We start from the raw sequence: 13,941 nt of genomic DNA, 5'->3' as shown, positions 1-13,941 counted from the left end.
CTAAATAAACTCGAGCAAATATTTGCCACAGCTTTTAAATGTTCCATTAGAAGTGATGCTGAAAGGTTGTTTACTTCCGTGGCCCACGAAATAAACCAGGACTCGGTATATTAAGTGGAAAGTATGGGGAGAATGCATACACAGGAGGACACAGGGGAGCTTTTTGCCTATAAACAACCCCAACTACACACACATTTCCTGGGCCAAACAATGTCCCCCTTTCACCATTTGCTCAGTGTGTGTCTAAGAGGAAAGGAGAGCCCTGGGACAGGATTGAATATGCAGTGGGCTACACCAGCATTCAAATTCAGTGAAGGATGTTTGTGTAGAGATGATCATGACATGACATGTTCAACACCAGCATAACAAAAAAACACTAAACACAGGGTGAGATTACATAACTGATCTTTTTTTTTTTTTTTTTTTAAACACATATCTGTCAGCTCTTGTTTTGAGGAGGGATCTGTTGGGTTGGTGCTAAAAAAGGAAATTTTGCTCAAGGCGCTCTACTTTTAAGGTCATTTAAGGTGCACGGAAGGTTTTCTTTTAAGGCTGCTCCAGAGTGACAAATTAACAAGTGTATACCTGTGCCTAAAAATCAAAGTCTCTCCCTTGCTGCTGGGCATCAATGATACTAGTTTAAAGCCTTCTTCCTAGGCTTACTGTCACTGAATGTTTTGATCGAGTAGAAAGCGGTCTCGGTTCAGTATTTCCTTTGCTTGAAGTGGTTGTCATGAAGACTTTTGTTGAATACATTACATTTATGATGAAAATACATTGTAATTCCAGTAACCTTCAATGTAGTTGCTTAATAGTTGAGACAACTAACAGGAAAAGTAAAAAAAAAAAAAAAAAAAAAAAAAAAAAAATCACAATACATCCTTTCATTGCCAGCACATTTCACATGATTTGAAGTTGTAGGCTCCAGTATCTAGCAAGAAAAGTTCATATATAAAACTGAAACGATCAGCAAAAATGTTATTATTAGCCAATTTAGTTTCTGTTTTAATGATTCATTCCCGTCGTTCATTTTCTTGCAACACTATCGCTGTCAAATTTGACAATGAATTGAATACCTGTGGGCTTTACAGACCAAACTAGTAATATGAAGCCATCACAGCAGGCCCTGTATATTTATCAGAAAGAACAACAAGGTATAGGTTTGACTGCATAATATTTCAACTCTTCAAAATAAACAATAGTGTTCTTTATTTCAAACTAAATAATGGAACTCCATAACAATGCATTTTTGAGGTACAATATATCATATATACATAAAAACACAATGCTACAACTTGAAACGGTTTGCCAATGTATGCTAATCACAACAGTATAACATACAGTATGTTGTTTGAGGGAATGCAAAACAACATTTCTTTTTACTACCAGATTTCAAGGTCACAAGTTACTAATTTAATATTTGGACTAATTTACATCAGAGAACCAGGAGGATGAAAGAGCTACTTCTTTGCCTCCCATCTTCTACCCGCCACCCCCCCCCCCCAGAAATTGCCCATCTCTCCAAAAATAATCTGCTTTACAGACCTTTGAACATTTCAGAAGGAGGATGATTTGAGGCCTGTAGTATTGACGGAAATGGAATGACATTTTTTTCTTCAACTCCATAATTATGATGCTAGCCAGGACAGCAGTTCTGTAGGTTGAGGTGCACAATGTCACTCGGGAGAGCTGCATCTAATTAAACACTGGAGAAAGGATAATTACAACTTTTCAGGGGTACAGGAGACCTCACCATGCTTCACGCTCCCCAGCTGTAATGAAAGCGTGCCCTAGTAACAAGCACATCTGCCTTTAGCGCTGGAGTCGCAAAAGCAAACCCACAATCACCGCGACCTCAGGACCACTCCCTTCCAAAAGGGCAGGACTCAATGTGGTGATTTGTGACAATGTGGACCACCTTTGGAGACCTACGGGTACAGTATGTTCCTCGTTTGACTCAAAATGATGTTACATTTTCAAGACGAGTCCGCTATCTTCAGAGCGTCGCTCCGACAGGCCTTAGGTGCCGAGGATGAGCTGCAGAAATCCCAGCTGACAAATTACGATCGCTGGCACAACTCTTAACGCCGAGCTAGGACGTCTCATACCTGAAGGCATGCTAAGTACGGGGAGGTAGAAACGTACTGAACAAATTGATTGGGTGAAAACTGTCAAATGTTGGGTTACATCCGTTCTACAGCATACATGGTTTAACTACCTTTTAAAATCAACTTTTTACGGTTTTTGTTTTTTTTCCATGCCATTTTTGGTTATCCCATCCATTTGCTGCCATTAACATCTTTACTTATTAGCTGTGCTTTCTAGTTGGTGGCAGCTTGCTACACAGTTTGAGATGTTGCTTTTTTTTTGGTGGATTATACTGCATGCATGAGATCAAAACAGAAATGTCACTTAAATAGGTACAAAATAAGACACGCCAGGAGAAAGATTAACCTTTGAAAAATCATTCAACTAATACTGAACGAGTTTAGTTCACAAGAACTACACATTATAGTAAATACTTGTATCTACATATTTACAAGAAGTAGTAAGATGCAGTGTTGATGACCGTTCTTTAAGTAGTTTTAAGGCAAGACTAAGGATATGGTGCATGTAAAAACAACAACAACAACAACAACTGTGCTACATCACTAAAGAGGAGCCAGCTCAGGTTTGTCCTGCACACCGACATGCTCAGCTTGTCACAATAGCTTTAAGGTGAAGGTCAGGCTAAAGTCCGACCTAACAGTGCACACACGGCAAGTCGATAACAACAATGCCCGTCTTGTACGAGTCACTTTACATTTGCATTTATCAACATTATATGTATTTATCTCAGTAGTGAAAATATTCTGTACAAAACAATTCCTGTTCACTTTGGTAGAACCGCTTCACCGATAGGTAAAGGAATTTAAAGAAACAAAGAAAAAAAGAAAAAGAAAAGATAAATGTTTAGATTCAGTCTTTCTTTTTGGGTAGTCCAAATCTGAATATGATTAATGGCCATGATTGAGATTATAAACTGAATTTTAGGAGTTTCCTTAGTGGGCTGCTGACCAAGAAAGCTACCAGCAGTGCAAGGAAAGGTTCATTGTTGCTCATCCCGCAGTTGATCTGAAACTTACAGTAAGCCCAGCTGATGCTTTTTCCATTTAGTCTGTCCGTTGGAAAGCTGTCAAAGCGTGCACAAGCCAAGTGTTTCACTTTCACTTAAGCACACATACAGTCAACAGCATCAAACAGGGAAAGAAAAAAAAAGAAAAGAAAAAATGACAGCACAAACTCTTGATCCTTAAGTGTGATTGAGAAACAGAGTAGAGATGCAACTTTTTTATCAAACAGAAAACACTAAATACCGAGTCTGGAAATAATTTTGCTGTACATGAACAATATAGTCAAATGATTGAAATTTTTCTGGACTGTACATATTAAATCATTTCGCTAGGAAGCAAGAATGCAATACATTAAAAACTGCCAGCTCCTTTTTTAATTTTTTTTTTTTATAATATCAACACAGAACTGCTGAAAGGAGGAATGTGTGTCAAGAGGGGTTTGACCTCAGAGCCCAGTGAAAGAGTAGTTCACTTTCACTATGAGGTTTCTCATTCTTGTTGTCGAGTCTGGAATGTAAGACTGTGCTCATCTGGTAAAAACAGGAGGGGGGGGGGGGTTACATTGGGCTAGTTCCCATGGAAGGGGGCATTGACTGGACAATTAATGCTCTGAGCCCCCAATCAAAAATGAATCCAAATCCTGTGACACCTCGGTTTTGACCTGTGCTCAACCATCTGTCCCCTCCTTGCAAGTATCCCACCGGCAGCTCAGATCTTCTTCACCTTACGGCCCAGGTGGTAGTAGTAAGCCATGGTGACCACCAAGAAGAGTACTCGACTGAGCAGGAGGAGGACAGCAGCGTTGGGCAGGATGCCCAGCTCAATTAAGGTGATGGATGTCACTGAAACCATAGAGCAACATTTAATTAGAACACCATTTTTTTTTAATTTTTTTTTTTATAAAACAAGGAGAGTGCACATAAAATGCACTTTTGACAGTATTATTAACCTACTGTATGGAAATTGACTCAAATGCGTCAGATTTGACACTTTTACGGTGTTTTATTTGCAGTTGAAATATGCATAACACCATTTTTGTTTTCTGTTTTAAGCAACAAAACCATCTAAGTATAGGTTTACATCTCTTGTCTTAAGCTTTACCAGGAACAGGCTATTTTGTGTCTTTGTCTTAACGACGCGTTGATGTCAATGACACTCTCTTCTGATTGGCCGAGTTATTTCTGAGAGACGCACATCTAGGCCAACCACAGGTTTTCTTTCGGTCTTGTGGTTAGGAATGACTGCTTGCGTTTTCTTCCACATGAAAAAGGTTGAACTGTGGGTCATGCTGAGGGCGGACATATTACATCGCAAACCTACGGAGGTCCAAATGGCTTGTCCACACAACACAGTTGCTGAAATGGTTATGAGCATTTTTTTCATAGCATTTATAGAGCACCTAGACCTTTCTTCAATACGGGACCTTTAAAAGGATAGATTTATAGTTTTTCACATTTGTCTGAAAATTAAATAAATCACATACCTTCATATATACACATACACACACACATATATACACATGCACACATATATATATATATACACACATGCACACACACATACTTTGACAGACTAATTGGTCGTCAAAGCTGCAGTTCTTTTAGTACAAAATGTCCTTTTGTGACAGTATTTCCTCACTGAGCTGCAGTGGAGAGACCGTAACAGAGGGAAGACTAACTGTGGAAATACCCACTTAATTTGTGTAACTCTGGCTGCTGAAGTCTCATATTGCCTTTTTTTTTCCCCACAGGACCTGGACTGTGGAATTTGTGAAGAATAATTACCGAGCGACCAAAACCCATTTCATTGTACACATGGACATAAAAATATTGTTTTAAGACTGAATCAAAAGTGTATCTTTAAAAGTAATAAGGCTGTAACTCCACACTTTGAACACAAGAGGGCACTATCAACACATTAATTTGTAAAACCAACTCTGCCTAATGGTTTGTCAGTGACTGACTATCAAAGTAAGATGGAAAGCAGCATCTCTGATTGTGAGGATCACATCTTCAGAGACAGACAGAACTACATCTGGAAAATTGCGGGACGGCAAAATTGAATTACCTAGAAACTGGACGGCAAAGTAGCAAGCTTCACTGAGCAGAGTCCACTGAATGATGACCTTTTCTGCTGTGTAGAGACCGTTCCACATGATGAGGGCCAGGCCTGGAAAGAGATGTGATAAAAAGAGAATTTATAGGTTCAGGGGCATGGGAATGAAAACACAAAAAGAAAAACCCTCAGGATAGAAGACTCCTACATGTCCATGAGCATTTAATGGGTGGAAAACTACTATGAGAACAGTTAACTTGCAGCTGTGTTAATCTGTGACGCCATGTACACATGCTGATAACTGGCCTATTGATTCTGCCAAAAGCCCTGCCTCATCGATCCTGATAAAAGCTTGTGTTCAGTCATTTTACTCCCTGCTCTTCTTCCAGTTCATTTTGCTGTATTTCACTCCCACCCACACAGACCAGTGAGGCTATGGAACTAGTAGGAGTGGGCAGAAAGGTGGGAGGGCTGATGGACTGCATCCTCTCCCCGCCACGTTCCATCTGTGTTGCAGATGAGACCCCATCCGTCTCCCCCTCCATCACACCCTTAAGGCATCACCCTTTTCCTCGGCTAATCCCCAGAGCTCTGCTGACATTTTGAATAAAAAAAGGCTTTTGTAAGTCTCCTGAAACTTCAAGCTGGTTCATTCACATCACCCTTTGGTGTTTTATCTCTCCCAAAACAATGCAATTATCATACAAAGGGTTATTTTTTTTTTTTTTGTATGTGTAAAAATGTTACATCGTTTTAAATATGCATACATGGTGCTAGAGTGCAGCGTGAGCTTTTTCCCTTCTATTCCCATGAATGTCTTCTAAGGAAGGAGAAATTAAACAGACGAAGGTAGATGAAATAAATTAGGATATTTGATTAAATATTCTGTACCACCATGTCTATATAAAGTCCTTCCACTGGTATTCTGCAATATGTTACTTGGAAGTGACAACACAGCACAATTTAGCATAGTATATACTAAGCCTTGGCTCCCTCAAGGTCTTCCCGTTGCTTGCCTGGCTTGCGCTCCCTCTCAAGCAGCAACCTGTGTGCTACCTGCTTCTCTGTCAAAGTCACATTGTGCCTCCTCGCAAACCCTGAAATCACCAGACTGACAGGCCTGGCTCAAACTGAGACCATTAAAACAATTGCCCCCATCTCCAATATACATTCTCTGTGAGAGGCAAGCAAAGCTCAAATGACATAACTACTTGTGATCACTGACTGTCTCCTGCGGGAGAAGTGCCACAAAGGGCAGAAAAAAAACCCCAGCTTAATTTATCAAGTGAGCGAGCGGGCTGCAAAATTTAAATGTAGTGTAATATACCACCTCCTCTCAGAGTTCCAGGCCAAATCAAGCACGCATGCACACACAGAGTACATGCACTGTCCTGCCATCCCCCCACTGTGTTCCCACCAGATCTAAACCTGATATATGAGGCCACAGAAACGGAGGCGACTGGAGCCTTTGCTGTTAGTATTCTGGAGAACTGGTCTCTAGCATGCACTCATAATGAACTGCAGATACATAAAAGTGAATCAAACCATACACCCTCTGATACAGCCTAAAGGAAGGATTTTGAAGCAATAAGAGAGCTCTTGATACAATTCACCCACATTTATTCAGATTCTGTATAGAATGTATTAGAAGCCATTGACACGAGACCACATGCACTTGAGCAGTGCATATTTTTTAGCATGTATATAAAAAAAATATATATATTAAAACATTGTGCGTCAGCATCAATGCAGCACAGCGAATGAATTTGCTCATGCTGCATGTTCACTGAGGAGAGCATGAATAGCTAAGAATTTATTATCTGGGTTGTTTTTCTTGCATCATAGGACGATGACTTACTAAGCAACGCTCCTCCGTAAAGGCGAACAGAGATGCTCGTCGTGGAGAGCTCCTCCTCAAAAAGAACCTCATATAGCTGGTTGGGAAACACCAGAGCCTGTGTAGGAAAACAAAAGCACAACACAGCTCTGTCATATGAACACAACAGTAGTCTGTCCTTCCCAAAGTCTAACTGTTCGTGAGTTAGCATCATCTATGCCCTAAACACTGAGATTATTGAGACTCTGGATGGTATGGCCAACAAAGACAGAGCTGTTTCTCCAGATGTCCATCTCTAACAAGCTGGAAAAGGATCTACAGTAACTCATTGGTGGGTTTGAATAGCCTGGTTTTCCATTTTATGAGACGAGTGCCTTCTTTGAATAAAAAAACAAAACGCTAAAATGACAAAAACGGATAAATCAGAAATAACTTCTCTCCATTTCTAATTTATGCAACACTTACCATCACAGCCATAACTGTGAAGCCCACTGCAGAGATGAGGATCCACACCCTGAGAAGACAAACATTTCATGACACACTGCATCCTTCCTGATACCGAAAACTGATTGTACATTTGTTTTCTCAGACTTAAAGATGTTGAACTTCACTGGAAGTGACACACAGATGACCTTACGCCGTCTGCCGAGTGAACCGCGAGCTGTTCTGATGCCGAGTAAGCGAGCAGTTCAAATATCTTACCTCAGACCGATGGGCTCTCGCACTGCAAACTTCAACTCATTTCCGAGCATCTGACTAATCTATGAGCCAACAAGACAAAAGGAAAAAAGAAAATGAGTTTTGAGAAGGTAAATGCAATCACCATTAGGGGTAAGTGATACAGCCATAAAATAATAAGGATATTCTTGAAGATATGACACAAATTGTGACATTTTTTTTATTTATTTTTAAGAACATACAATTGCAACAAAATAAGTGCCACAGTTTTTATTTTTTTTTATTTTGGCATAAACACTAACAGTTATCCATCAAAAACCAACGTATTACCGTTGTTTGTTGATCTTTTGTAACCAAACCACCCAGCGCTCCTTTTTGAAAGCAACTCCTCCACTGAGGAGCCACCGTCAGCCATGCTGAATATATTTCATACTGTTACACTACAGTATGACGTTGTTACATCACCAAGTCAGAACATTTCCATTATAACGATGTGACTATTTAAAGATCACATTAAAAATTAAACCGATATAGTGTGCTATACAATATGGCACACTTCTGATTATATAATCCTGCAAACCATCATGACAACCTCCAACAAAGCACCACATAACCAAGAACATGGTGTGCTCCATGGAGGTGTGTTTAATGTGGCCAACACATCTGTAGCAAATGACTACAAAGACACACCAAGCGGTAGAGAGAAGAGCTAATTAAAATGTTAATTAGAGACTGTAAATGCCCTCACCTCCATCAACTGCTGAAGATGAAGAGTGCATGTCATAACATCTTGGAGGGAATTCTGAATGAATAACTGACTACCACGTCTATGCCAGAAGAAAAGCATTACTTGCTACAAATTAAATTAAGCCTAGCAACAAACGCACCAACAATATAATCAATTTATAATCCTGAAAGCCTGAAGCAGTCACGGAGAAATGTTCGACAAATCGAAAACTCAAAGCGTAACGTGCTGTTTTTCAGCGACCAATTGTTCATAGCTGTTGCATACGAAGACAGATAAGAGCTAATATTTTATAAAATGCCATACAGAAGGAATCTTATCAGACTGCAACACGGAAGACACAACATTTCCGTCGTAATATCGGTTAGGATAAGCATCTCTTATCACAGATGCTAGATGTCGTGATGCCAATAACTGGCAACTTCTTTTTCCTCTGCATCCAACACAATATTCATCTATAAATACCCGGGGGATTGTTAAGATGTAAGAAAAATGGTCAATTAAAATCAGGAGCCAACATCAACACGTTTAAGAAAAAAAAAGAAAAAGATCCTTCATCGAGAAAAAAAACAACAACAAGCGTTTGCTGGTTCCAGACCCCACTTACTGATTTGTTATATTTAATGTTATCGACAACTTTTCTTTGCCTTTCAGACTGTTGGGTGGATAATACGAGCAATCATTTCTAAGACCGTCAACAAATAATTGAATCATCCGAAATATAACTGAAACATCAATGGATTTGAAAATAAATGTTTCGTTGCAGCCCTGGTCTGATGTCCAAAATAATACCAGATGAAAAAAAACAAACAGGCCAAATCAGATGGCAAAAGCAATTTTTCATTATGGAATGTGCATTTAAGAAGAACTGTATGTCCTTTAAACTTCCATCTATTACAGTTAACAAATTCCATGCATCAGTTTCAGTGTATTTGTCTGCTCTGTATAGGTTACATGACTACATGTACATGCTTTAGTTATTTGTGAGGAGAAAATGTACAATATCACAATTCTGGTACATCATATGGTCCTCTAGTACTATGATATACCAGAGGTAACGCAACACTAATTTCCATCCACTGATTGAGTGATACAAGCTCACAAAAGGTGCCAACAATTTTTTTTTTTTTTCCATCTCAAGATCCGCAAGGGAACATGTAAATAAAGTCTCCCTCTTCAGGCAGAAACACGCTGCTCTTCTATTCAAGTTGTTCTATATGCTACAAGTGTTGCTGGAGTTTTGACCTCTGTAAATAAACAGTCCCAGATTAACCAGAGGGAGAGAAAGTGAAAAAACACAAAATGAGCCCAGCTTTCTGCCTAAACGGACAGTAACCAACAGATAAATGACAGTTGTTGGCTGACTGTTCATTTGAAATCCTTCATCCAAAGCCTCCAGGGCCCATCATTTCCCTTACGTCAATGATTCCCCCTCACGTCAATGATTCCTCCTCATTACTACGTCTCTTCCCTCAAAAAGTATTTGTTTGGTAATCAGAAATAGCATTACATGAAATAAAAATACACTAAAGTATGAAAACCACAAAAGCAGAGACGAGTGATTTTCTGGATAGCAGTGTTTGCAGGGAAAGGGACTATCAGTTGGAGTAGTTTTCCGTTTTATGATCCCGTGACATGTCAGAATGAATGAAACAATGATTCATGTCATGTACTAGAAAGATCAAAACCAGGGCTTTGCCTTTTACCATTTCAAATGTTATTAGGAAGAGCATTTTTCAAACCAACCGTATGATCTATCAAATCATGATCTAAAATAGTATACATTATAAGTATGAAGACCTAATTTCAGACGACTACCTAACTTGCAAAACATGCCATTAAATACAACTTTTCTCTTTGCCCTATATTTTGAAACGGTGTCTCAGGGCTGAGAGGCAACTCTGATCGGACTTAGGAGTCATATCATGCTACGAGTTATTATTTTGCAGTTTGTTTTCCACCTCACCGATTCAAAGCAAGATACTAAATAAAAACAAGATATATGGCAGAAAGAAAACATTCTTCATTTAATGCATAACATGAAGCACAGTTCACAGCTTTGAGTCGCAGTTTCATCATTTAATTTTAGGAATGGCATAGATTTATTGAACTGTAATACCCCAGTTAATGGTGATAGTGATTTCACCAATCAATAATGTCATTCACCCTCACAGCACAAGTGCTACACATCCCTACGGTGCGGTGATGGATCGACTATATTAACACATTTAAACAAAATGCACTCATTTCATGTGAATTTGCAGCAAACTTTGATACCCTCTCAAACTAAAGGAGCAATGCTATTGGACCTTAGAGTCATTTCGTAAGTCGAGTTATAGAATTTCATGATGTCAAAAATAGAAAAGAGGGAGACGTAAATGTTTAATGAGTCTCATAAAATGGATAAAAAAGGAATCCGTGTTTGATTAATTTTTTTCTTAACATTTGCCCATGGCTGTTGCCGTCTTTGATAGAAGACTCCCTTAAAGTTGAATTCCTCCTATTAAGATAAAGAGTTACAAATGAGGGCCATTGCATTCCTCATCGCACTGCCTCAAAGTGCCTGCACATGAATCCATCTGTGCCAGCTGTGATCACATGACCAGGTGAATCAGCCTTCCTGTGCCATGGTTTCAGGGGCTGGTTTTGACAGGAATACATAAATATTCATGACTGGCATGAGAAATACTCAAAGGGAACTGAGTGTCAGCTGATGGCACCAAGCTGGCCCGGGGTAGAAGGTGGCGGAAGGGAGTTGGGGGAGCGAGGGGAGAAGCAGGAAAAGAAACAAATACACAATGCTGTTTGCCGAGAGAGACACTTAATCACAGCTGCTATAACCTGCCATCGTCATCAGTCATCCAGCTGGCAGCATTCAGGAAACAATGAGCCATTTCTCAGCCAAAGAACATGCAAAACATTCAGAAGAAGTAAAAGCTGTTACTCACAGACCTGAGATTTGAAATTTGAGTATGTGCTTCCAACCTGATGGATAGCCGTGTAATGTGTCAGTTTTGGCAGTTACATTAAGTAGATGCTGATCACCATTACACGTGTCTCGGTTGTAATCCTGAAGGACACAAAACTCCACACAATGTGAGGTGATTTATTTATGATGGCCTGGGCTCATGTTTTTGCTCCATCACCTCAGCACTGAAGTACTGTGTTAGTGGGTTAAAGAGGCTGTCGGTAACAATAGACGAGAAGGCCAATCTGTCTTGGCACAGGTACAGTGCAAAGTCCTTCTCTTGCTTTAAATATTTGTAATAAGAACAGTGTTCTTATCTCTACGCAGTAAAGGAGGCAGGAAGAGACAGTCAGCGGACTGCGGGAGCACTTCCCTCCTTTGTTTACAGAGCGCACAGGGATAAAGCCAACTGTTTCCTCTCCAAACCAACTTGTCATACAGCTAACCTTACTTTTAGATCCCACGCTTCTTTTTCCACAAACACTCGTGGCAAGAATAAATGGAACAACAAAAGTACAATGGAGTAGAACAAGCGAACAATTACACTGAGCAACAATTTAATTCTAAATTGAAGTCAATGTCGCATTCAAATGGGGAAGCCTACTTTTAAAACGCCACAAACAATGGACCACATTATCCAAAATGCTGTTTAACTGTTGTTAGTTCATAATTCAATGATTACAGTGACGATCTAACCTCGGGAATCCATTTCAAATCAAATAAGAGTTATTGGAACAGATATTGAGGCATTAAGTGTTTCCCTTTATCAGTATGTGTCTTTCTCCATCAGTACACTGTACTGTGAATGGCAGATGTCTGGGTCAGCCTGCGCGCTAAAACATTGAGAGAGAAAACAAACAGTCGAGAAGGAGGAGGAGAAAAGGGGGCCGACGTCTCATCACAAGCTATCAGCCACCACCGTATTCCTGCTCCCTTCTGTTCCGTTCCCTTCTCTCACTTGCCTGATTAATATTTCAGTGAAGAACAGTCTGCTGTGTCTCATTGTAATGCAATCTGATCCAAACGCATTAATCAAAATCTTGATAGTCGAGTTAAATGGAACAAGAAACTATCGCGAGCGAGCAACAGCGGAGCTCGATGTGCATGAATGTGACACGTTATTTTGCGTCTCCTAGCATAAAGCTGCCGTTATGTTTTGATATGCACTGCCCACATACATGTGAAAATAAATGTGAGGCAGAAATATGGTACACGAGATGCAAGAGGCAGGCAGTCTCCCAGGGGAGCCGGTGACATCTCAGTGGAGCTTGCAAGAGATTGTGATCTAGATTCACTGAAGCATAAGGAGCCAAAGCACTCAATGGGACCCTATGAGAGGGATGAGCCAATTAACAGCCCACATTAGTTTAAAAAAATAAAATAATCCATAGCTCTTTTCAGGGTTGATAAATGCATCTGGAGAGGCATTTCTGCTCATGCACTGCTGAGATATTATCCATCTGACTGATTAGAGTTTAACATGTGCTCCCATTTATAACACAGTAGTTTGTTTCACTAATGCACCCCCCCATTCGAGACTGGTGTCTCCATTACTGCGCATGTTGAAATTGACTGGAATATGTTCATGCAAATGAATCTGACCTTTGAGCGGTGCACTTCGCCATCGTCATCCTCGCCACCAACTCCAAGGATTTTCCGGCTCTTCAGACGGCTTATCAAGTCCGTCTGACTGTGCTTCTTCATTAGCGGCGGGTGAGGCTTCGATGCCATGGTACACACCTGATAGAGAAGTGGAAAGAGAGGCACATGCTTGGTATTGTTGGAGAGGGTAAAGAATAACAAATACATGACAAAGGGGGGGAGTGATAAAGAAGATACTGAACAAAACAAAAAAATCTGATTGGATTTTTTTTTTTTTTTCCCCCTGATCATTATGTAAATTTCATCAGTGATGTTATTACCCCGCTCTCTGAAGATGACACACCTCTACAACACAGGCAGGAAGAGGCATCTACAAATAATTCCATTGAGGACTTGACTTGCGCAACACAATTACACAATATGGGCCTCGCAAATACGAGCATCCCATAAAGTCAGGCTGTAAGCAGGAGACAGATGTCCTCTAGGTCTGCAGGGAGGCCAACAGACGCAGGTGCCTGCTCAGAAAGTCAATGAATCTGATAGCGACGGGCTGTTACGCATACATACAGGAACACGTGCAAACTGAGCTGGACTTTCTGAAGATTGTCAGTCTCACTGTACATGATCGATCATGTGTCACCGACGACATCGATCTCAGGAAGTTGGTTTTAATGTCAGTCTGTTTTGTCAATACAGGTATATGCCCTCAAGTTGTTTACACACATCTTTATGACGTTCATAAAATCATTATTCAGCGGTCTTAATAATAATAATAATTATATTATTATTATTATTATTATCAGTCAACAATACTAACAGACTAAAGCCACACTGTTGTTCAGCTACCCTGCTTTGTAGCTTTATTATAAACAATCAAAGCTTCTTAGCTATACATTCAAACTATAAATGTATTTTAGGCATTTAAAAAGACAAACATTTAGGT

At 39.9% G+C, this 13,941-nt stretch overlaps 1 protein-coding gene across 1 annotated transcript in view; it reads right to left on the bottom strand.

The window, feature by feature from the left end:
* Nucleotides 1-1,185: 1,185 nt before the first annotated feature.
* Nucleotides 1,186-13,941, bottom strand: part of LOC138626470 (tumor protein p53-inducible protein 11-like) — a 34,172-nt gene continuing 21,416 nt past the window's right edge. Inside the window, exons 2-7 of the mRNA XM_069708126.1 lie at nt 12,999-13,136; nt 7,708-7,766; nt 7,471-7,519; nt 7,027-7,123; nt 5,181-5,282; nt 1,186-3,955 (exon numbers count right to left, since the gene is read on the bottom strand). Coding sequence (XP_069564227.1) covers nt 3,822-3,955; nt 5,181-5,282; nt 7,027-7,123; nt 7,471-7,519; nt 7,708-7,766; nt 12,999-13,127 — 570 coding nt within the window. The 5' untranslated portion in view covers nt 13,128-13,136 and the 3' untranslated portion in view covers nt 1,186-3,821. The remainder of the gene's footprint in view (nt 3,956-5,180; nt 5,283-7,026; nt 7,124-7,470; nt 7,520-7,707; nt 7,767-12,998; nt 13,137-13,941) is intronic.

The sequence above is a fragment of the Brachyistius frenatus genome, unplaced genomic scaffold (assembly GCF_029030835.1).
Source record: "Brachyistius frenatus isolate BFR_SWC_R1_liver_20210118 unplaced genomic scaffold, ASM2903083v1 Contig_74, whole genome shotgun sequence".
NCBI lineage: Eukaryota > Metazoa > Chordata > Actinopteri > Embiotocidae > Brachyistius > Brachyistius frenatus.
This window is presented reverse-complemented; position numbering and strand designations above follow the sequence as displayed.